Source organism: Chelonoidis abingdonii, chromosome 1 (assembly GCF_003597395.2).
Source record: "Chelonoidis abingdonii isolate Lonesome George chromosome 1, CheloAbing_2.0, whole genome shotgun sequence".
In the NCBI taxonomy this organism is placed as follows: Eukaryota; Metazoa; Chordata; order Testudines; family Testudinidae; genus Chelonoidis; species Chelonoidis abingdonii.
The window spans coordinates 268,669,651-268,678,550 of record NC_133769.1 but is presented as its reverse complement, the minus strand read 5'-3'; the positions used below and the strand labels follow the sequence as shown (position 1 = coordinate 268,678,550).

The 8,900-nt window shown below is 38.8% G+C and overlaps 1 protein-coding gene across 2 annotated transcripts in view; it reads right to left on the bottom strand.

The window, feature by feature from the left end:
* Window positions 1-1,598: 1,598 nt before the first annotated feature.
* The window catches only part of POGLUT2 (protein O-glucosyltransferase 2), a 16,696-nt gene continuing 9,394 nt past the window's right edge, over window positions 1,599-8,900 (bottom strand). For both annotated transcript variants that reach the window (XM_032801150.2, XM_032801131.2), the window contains exons 5-10: window positions 6,370-6,542; window positions 4,564-4,801; window positions 3,900-4,109; window positions 3,362-3,451; window positions 2,711-2,815; window positions 1,599-1,702 (exon numbers count right to left, since the gene is read on the bottom strand). In XM_032801150.2, coding sequence (XP_032657041.1) covers window positions 1,685-1,702; window positions 2,711-2,815; window positions 3,362-3,451; window positions 3,900-4,109; window positions 4,564-4,801; window positions 6,370-6,542 — 834 coding nt within the window. In that variant the 3' untranslated portion in view covers window positions 1,599-1,684. The remainder of the gene's footprint in view (window positions 1,703-2,710; window positions 2,816-3,361; window positions 3,452-3,899; window positions 4,110-4,563; window positions 4,802-6,369; window positions 6,543-8,900) is intronic.

Genomic DNA, 8,900 nt, shown 5'->3' with positions numbered 1-8,900 from the left:
TAGCACCTGCTACATTGCCTGATACAGTAATTCCTCACTTAACATCTCCTAGTTAATGTTTCATTGTTATATCACTGATCAATTAGATAACATGCTGTTTAAAGTTCTGCAATGCTCCCTTACAATGTTGTTTGGCAGCTGCCTGCTTTGTTCATTGCTTACAGGAAGAGGAGCCTGTTGGAGCTCGCTGGTGGGGGCTTAGAACCAGGCTGGACTGGCAGCCCTCCCCCATCAGTTCCCCATGCGGAAGCCGCCCAGTAGACTATCAATTGCTGGGCAGTTCAGGTGTCCCTCCCAGCACTGCAGTGTGCTGTGCCTGCCTTCTGCCTTGGAGCTACTCCTGGGAGCCTCCTGCTTGCTGTGCAGGGAGTTGGGGGAGAAGAGGGGTGCTCATGTGAGGGAGTCCCCCTCCCCTCACTGCTGTACCCCATCCCCACAGAGCAGTAGGGGACAGGACAGGGCTCAGGACAGAGGGATCTTGCTGGCAGCAGCTGTCATCTCAACTTGCTGATCTACTTAAAAAGGCAGTGTACTTAAAGGAGCAATGCACATCTCTCTCACACACACAGTATGTGTCTTGTTTCTTTTCTCTCTCTCTCTCTCTCACATGCACCTCCCTCCCAGCAGTTTGGAAAATGCATCTACTGTGTCTCTTCCCTCCATTCATGCTGCCTTGTAGTGTGTGAGGCTACATTAACAACAATGTATTAACTCTTGAGGGCTCAGCCGAGTGTTAATTCATCATTTAGCAGCAAGGCATTCCCTGGGAAATATCCCACCGTTCCACCCTCTGACTCCACCACCTCAACCAAGCTTCACAATCAGCATTGCTATGTACAGTATTAAATTGTTTGTTTAAAACTTATATGTGTGTGTGTATACATATACACACAGAGAGAGAGATTAGATTAGATACAGTCTTTTGTCTGGTGAAAAAAATTTCCCTGAAACCTAACCCCCCCACCATTTACATTAATTCTTATGGGGAAATTGGATTCACTTAACATCAATTTGCTTAAAGTAGCATTTTTCAGGAACATATCTACAACGTTAAGCAAGGAGTTACTGTGCTACTGGAATTCTCTAGATACTGCTAAACATATTTCAATTATTAACCCCTATGGCAAATTCCAGAGAATTGAAAAGAAAATTATATTTCTATAGGTTTTTAAACTGTTCAGTAAAATTGAATCCCTCCTCTAGAATTCTGTATGCTGGTTGCAAAAAATCTGTAGACAGGATATTGTTCTCTTTTTAGAGTATAGGCTCTGTGCAGAAAAGAATGAAGGTGTGGCTAAGCAGTCCTGAAAGAGTAACCTTTGGAGAAGTCATGCTCAGGAGGTTTGAACTGAATTTTATTACTTTACAGTCTTTTTGTTGTTGTTTAAAGCCAGACTCAAGGAGAAGTTGTTTAGACTTAACATACTATGTGTACTGAGTCCATAAAGCAGTTTGTGGAAGGTGCCTGCTCACCATCCCTTTGCAGAATCAGGTCTTAGAATAGTAACAACATCGCTTTTTGAAATGGTGACTTTATTAAAAAAAAAAAAGTAAAAACATTTCAAAACAGCAAGTACTACACTGTTTTGTATTGTCCATTGAAATTGTTAATAAAATAATGTTCCTTTTATTTTCTTTTACAGGGATTCTGAAGACAGACTAAAAATGACTTTATTTCTTCCTGTTAGAGTTCATCTTTGGCCTGTAATTAAGAAGGAAATATATTAACTACTGCAGTTTTAACAGTCAGTATAGTCTTGTATATCTTGCTTTAATTCAATGATCCTTTTCCTTTCTAAAGAGACAGAAAGGAACAGTTCCTCTTTGGCCACTGTTTCAGCCCAAAGATTCAAACAGTGGCTGCAGCTTCTCCATGTCCTTTATTGGCCACTGTATCCTCCTCCCTCTACCCTGGCTTATTTATGGCTGACAGACACTCTGAAGTATGCAGGGTGGAGTGGGAGGAGGGTCCTGAATGTTTGCTGTGTCCTCAAACCTCCACTCATAACAGGGTCTATGTGATACAGAATTCCTTGTTTGTGCCAGCCACAGCTGAATGGGTCTGACTTAATGAATTGGGATATGCTTCCGAAAAATTTACTATAAATAAGCTATTAATTTTTAGAGCCATTTAGTTTAGTCTTACATATATTTATTGAATTTTGAAAACGTGACCACTGAGGCAATCCATTTTCAAGGAAATTATTCTCACTGCTAGGGCTCTTATTTATTCTACAGGAATTATGAAAACATTCTTTCAGTGGTTGGTTATCAGCAGTTTTACAAACCAGTAAATTTAAAGTAATAGTACAAAAATCCAGAAAAGATTAAATTAAAAATGGAAACCTTGACACTTCTGGCTTTTTTTTTTTTTGACTTTCACAGACAAAATTATTGCCTTTCTGAAACTGTTTTGTTCTATTACTGTTCTCTACCTTATGGCGTTGCCCCAGGGATTTCACATGAGTTAGCTCTCAGTTAACTCTGTTTTTCAGCAGTAGTTTTCAGCTGCTTAGTTGGTGCAAATACACAATTTTAAAAATAAAAAATAAAAATACAGACAAGCCCATTAGTTATCAGAATTTGAATGAAACTCATCTTGAGCCCTGATGATGTTGGGTGCTGGACACATTCAGCTCCCATTCAATTAAATAGGAATTGAGGACATTCAGCATCTTGCAGGATCAGACCATTGTTGTACAGACCATACCTTCTTTCTGTGGCAAGTACATGGAAACAGGTCATCATCAGGCTGCTCTACCTTCTCCATGCCATCTCTGATTTTTGGCTCACTCACTTGTAAATTGGCATATTCCTAATACAAAAAAGAGGAAGGTATTCTTACTCTATGAATGGCCTGTAATATCTCACACCTCAGATCAATAATTTTTGTGAGAGCTGTCTTGCCAAAGAATCTTCCATTGCTCTCAGAAAAGCCCACCATATCACAGAGAAGGTAAGCTGATACTTAACTGCTGTCAGAGATCCCAAGTGGTGCCTCACTGAAGTGTCAAAACCTCAGTGCTAATACACAGACATTTTCAGCTGTGTCTGAGGATAGGGGAATGAGACTATGCTCTTGGATCTTTGCTGAGTGCTAGTGTGAGGAACATGGGAACATTTTCTTGTAGATTAGACTGAGATTTATGGGAGCTGGAATGCCTCTCTCAAACTGCCACTCTAACTTTAAAGAGATCTGTTAGGGCATAAGCGTCACAGAATGTTCACAATCTACTTAAATGTTTCCCATTGCTACTCTTTGCTTTGTGACTTCATCTCTGGACTAGCTGATTTCCAGTGTCTGTATATTCTTAAGTGCTTTCTACATAACTTTTTGTTCCTAGTAGTCTGATATACTGACCTGGAAAAGTTTGAAATAATAACAGAATACATGATCTCCCATGAGGTTATTTCTTGCAAATTCTTGCCCTGTTTTTGCAATATTCCTTGCCTGTCAAAGAAAAGGAAAATCCTGATATAGGAACATTTCTGGAGATGGTAGTAGTGATTCTGAAATGTAACACAATATGTACAGTTTTAGTAATTAGACATCCAATTTTATAGACAAGTGTTTAGGTACCACCATGGTGACTGCTCCATAAAATAATAAATAAACAAACCTTTATTACTGATAACATGTGAGGGAGACTGAAAATTGACATATTCTTAATGTCGAAAGAAAGGTGATCTTTAATTTATCAAAAACTCAAATTAATTTTCAAAGTAATGGCTGTAGAAGAATACACAAGCTAAATATGCTTTGCTTCCCCATTGGTATAATATGCGACACTCATTCTTAAGACCTGCTAATGTTTTATTTGTTTTTAAACAAATTAACTTGTATTCACCTACTTTTAGTTTGTCAGGAAATGTTTCTCAGTGTGTTAATATAGATTTACCTCTTCATCATGATCTTTTGCCCACTGTAGCTTCTCCAGTAGGTCACTCAGGTCATTTTTAAATGGAATGTAGTGTTTCCAGGGCTGCAACTCATTATAAAAATGTTCATAGTAGAAGGAGTCTTGCTTCAGTACTACACTGTTTCCTGCTAACAGGTAAGGCAATCTGTATGCAGCCACTGTACCATCAATATTAATTTGATATTTATACTGCAAAAACATACAATAATTGATTAATAAACATTTTAAAAACAGGTAGTAGGAATTGGTTTTGTGGAGTTTTTTTATTCTGAGAATATTAAATGCAGGGGGCTTGTTCATTTTAAGACATGTAGATTATGCCAGACAGGCATTGCATTATAGGTAATCTTTATTGTTAATAAGCAGATGAGATTAGTTCCACTAGCTAAATATATTGTATTGGGAGAAGTTATGGACAGAAAAAAAATAAAATGGGATCTAGAGATTAGATTGGACAGAAAGTTCCTATAAAACCTCAAAATCTAAGTCAAATCTGATAATCATAAACAGGTTGTGCCTGAAAAGTTAAATACTTTAATATATATGTAAAATATGTACAAAGACAGTAGGCGAGAGGAGGAAAATTCTCAAACACTGGTGAGTTAAGTCTGCAAGAAGGTCTAAATAGCAATTTATGTCCTACCTTGAAAAAATCAAAAAATGAAATATGCTTCACAATGGGACCATAAAGGCTTTCATCGTGTTTAAAAAAGAAAAAGTTTGTGAAAGCAGCATCTATGATATCTGGATATTTTCTACTGAGTTTTACAAGTTCAAGCCTCTCTTTGCGGCTGTCACGTCCCCTCCAAATTGCTGTAGTATTCTTGTCTTCCCAGGGTGGCCCAGTGTTGGCCTGCACAGACATCATGTCCAGGCTGACTCTAGATGTCAGGAGGGAACAAGTGATTTCAGAAAAGAGGACTCTTGAAGTTTTTATGCACCAGTCTTTTAAAATATTATTGTAATACAATTCTGGACCCAATTCTCCCTCAACACCACATTTCTACTGATTTCAATAGTGTTATTCAAAAAACTTTACAATCTAAGAAGACAGATGACATACAAAGGCAGAGTTATAAATCAAATAGATGTTTGTAAACTTTTTGTGATTGTAATAGATAAAATAAATGCAAACAAACCCCATCTGATTCTCAAGCCACCATTCATTAGTTGATATCTTACAGGCATCACGCCACAGGTGGATCTTGAGGAAAGATTTGAAGGAGGAAGACATTAGTGGCTTTGTGGGTCAGTGCAGAGAAGCATTCTATGTGCCAGGGACACATGGAAGAAAGTATGGAGATGGCTGTGGGAGAGGCTGACAAAGGGTGTATGAGGGTGCTTTCTTTGCCAGAGTGAAGGAGACAGCGAGAAGGTGCTGCAGTAGGAGATCAGAATGCACAAATAAAGAGGGACAAACCTGGGAAGGGTCTTGATAAGGACAAGAAGGGTGAACTGAATGCAGTGAAACAGTGTGAGCCGGGGGAAGGATTCAAATGGATTCAGAGTCATGGACAAGAAAGATCTCTTAAAAACTGGTTTTGTATGATTCTGAAGAGGCAACATAGCTGTTAGGGACGTGGCTGCCCCAGTGCCGAATAGAGGGGAATAATCACTTCCCTCAATCTGTTGGCAGTGCTCCTACTAATGCAGCCCAATATGTCTTTAGCCTTCTTGGCAACAAGGGCACACTGCTGACTCATATCCAGCTTCTCATCTACTGTAATCCCCATGTCCTTTTCTGCAGAACTGCTGCTTAGCCAGTCGTTCCCCAGCCTGTAGCAGTGCATAGGATTCTTCCGACCTAAGTGCAAGACTCTGCACTTGTCCTTGTTGAACTGCATCAGATTTTTTTTGGCCCAATCCTCCAATTTGTCTAAGTCACTCTGGACCCTATCCCTACCCTCCAGGGTATCTACCTCTCCCCCAGCTTAGTGTCATCCGCGAACTTGCTGAGAGTGCAATTCATCCCATCATCCAAATCATTAATAAAGATGTTGAACAAAACTAGCCCCAGGACCGACCCCTGAGGCACTCGGGTATCTTAGAAATGTTATGGAGAGAGAAGCAGCAAGATCTGTAGAAAGCCTGAATATGCAGGGAAGAGCTGAAGACAACCCTTCCCAGGATATGATCATGAGTGGTGGGGAGACAGATGTCATCAGTGACAAAATACATTTTTTAGTGTTTTTGATTGGACTGCATTTGGTCTCTGGTTTCTGAAATAGGACATTGAAGGAATACAACAATTATGTAAAGGATAAAATAGCTAAACTTAGACATTCTGTATACCTTATCTGGTCTAAAATGGTGTCTCAGTATCAACATAGAAATTCATTTGAATAAATACATAATACAACAATTCTTGAAGTATTGGTAATGCAGGAGTCTATTGGAAGCCCATTTATTCATATTTAGTGCTTTGTGAAAAATTTACATAGTTTCTTACCGGCCCATAGTTTCTAAAACTGAGTCCGTCAAATCATAGGTTGGCATCACAATGTCTTTCGATTCAGTGGATCCACACCATGAGAAGATGGGATGAAGGTTCTGAGTAGATTTCTTTTTCTCTAAAGGCCAATCCCCTAAATTAACAAAAAACTCTACGTCTGGCATTTTCACCTAAAAGAAGACAAACGATAGCGTTGATGTGTTAGTGTGTATTGTATGTATTAATACATAGGAATACCCTTTTTTTCTCTTGATCAATATAGTATTTGAAATTATGTACAACAACAGAAGTCTCAGGGAAAAGTTAGGTTCAGGGCCATAATATATTCAAAAACTATAACAATTGCTCATCACTCTTCAGAAATGCTGTTCACAGAAATCCATGTTTTAACTCTCTCTATTATCAGGTCAGAAAACAAAGCAGCATTATAACAAATTAGTTATCAAAAGGAATCACACAAAAGCTACTCATCTAGATATAACAAAGCATCCTCTCTCCTTCTTCATGATGCTCAGGTCTTTGTATATATTCCAAAACCAAAAAACTCCATTTCAAAAGCTATTAAGGTTGCAAACTGACAGCAGTGTAGTTGTACCATGGCATTTACAAAATTTTACACAGATGGAAATTAATACTTAAGGACACAATGTATTTTACATTGTCTACATAATAAAACCACATTAGCCTTATTAAATAAAAGATATACCTATTCCATCACTGTACTATAATGTTAATTCTGACAAACTACTCTTCCTTCATCAATGATCACAAAATATAAACAAAAATATCTTCTAAAAATGGATAATTATCTACATACACATTAATTACTAATATTGACCAAGTCCCCAAGTATATATAATATGCAATTATAAGCACATTACTGCCTCTCCATAGTGTGTGCGTATGTAAAACTTTTTAAAAATACTTTGTTGTTCAGACCAGCAAGGTAATTAATTTCATTGTGGCTCATCCACATTGCAACATGTCTTGATTCCTCTGCTGTCCAAGCATTAGAAACATTAGGTTTCTGACTCAACTTACATTCAGAGACAGAGACAGAAACTAATCCTCTGCCAGATATTAAGTAGGGTTTATACACCCTCTCCTATGGTTGAGGAAGGACAGCAAAGGTTATTTTCTCTAACTTCATGACACAGGGAAACCTTTAGCAAGCATTCCCTGTTAAGAACAGGCAGAAAAGCATGGAAGTTCTAGAGGTAGAAAAACAAAGGACCATTTCTTATTATCAGTTTACAGACAGACACATAGGGTTTTATCTGGCTCTCATTAAAAAAAAAAGGGAGGCTTCACAGAGAGCCTGGAAAGGCTGTAATCTTTAGGAATAATCTTTATGAACACAATGCCCTCTACTGGTTCTATTCGATAACTGTAATGGACAAGCTATAAACTACATATTATCAGTGTTTACATTTTCAGATCACAGAGTCATTTGGGGGCTAATTTTCTCCTTCAACACAATAGATTTTTTTTGTTCTTCAATCATATTAGCCAATGGAAAAGTGGTATAGAACTGAACAGAAATGAAACAAATAGGATTCTCTAGAAATTTAATTTTGAGTACGGTTGGGTCTGGAAAACCCCCACTATAACCTAGGTGCTTGTTTAAATTATGGCAGCTTCCCCTGGCTGCCCTGTGAGCAGCAGTGTTGCTCAGATCTCCAGAGTATTATGTGCTGTGACCCCACTCCTGCTTCCCCATCCATGCCCCCTATGCAAGGGCTTACCAGGCAGTCCTCAAAAGATAGCATGTGGTAGTGCTTTGTGGTTTCTCCACTGGGGGACATCTTCCCCAGCCTCTCTTTGTCTCTGGCCTCTTTCCACAGTATATAGAATTTAATAGAGAATTATATAAATTCCCTGAGGTCTGTTTAAATCATCCTACAATATGTATTAGCAGTGAAATAATTCTCTGTTAAATCCTATAGGATGGTTCACAAAGCCTATGGACAATTGTTTTCTATTAAATCCTATATAGGCCTTTGTCATAAGGTCTAGCATTAATATTTGAGAGACAAGGTCGGTGAGGTAATATCTTTTACTGGACCAGCTTTTCCTAGTGAGAGAGAGACAGAGCTTACACCGAGCTCCTCTTCAGGTCTGGGAAATGTATACAGAGGCTACATCTACACTACGGGATAATATCAAATTAGCTAAAATCAGTTTTATAAAACTGATATTATAAATTTGATTTCATGCGGCCACACTAGGCACAGTAATTCGGCGTTGTGTGTCCATGGTCAGAGGCTAACGTCGATTTCTGAAGCGTTGCATTGTGGGTAGATCTTCCGTAGCTATCCCATAGTTCCCGCAGTCTCCCCCAAAAGAAGAGAGATAACTGGAGTTTCGTGCGTGAACGAGCTGGATAACAACAGATTGTACGCCAAACAGCGATCAGATCGATATTACGGGGAATGACGGGTGCGATTGCTGGAGCTCTTTTTGGAGTGAGAGGGTGGGCAGTCGCAGCGGGGGCTGAGCGAAAGCTCCACGATGACAGAGCAGGAAAG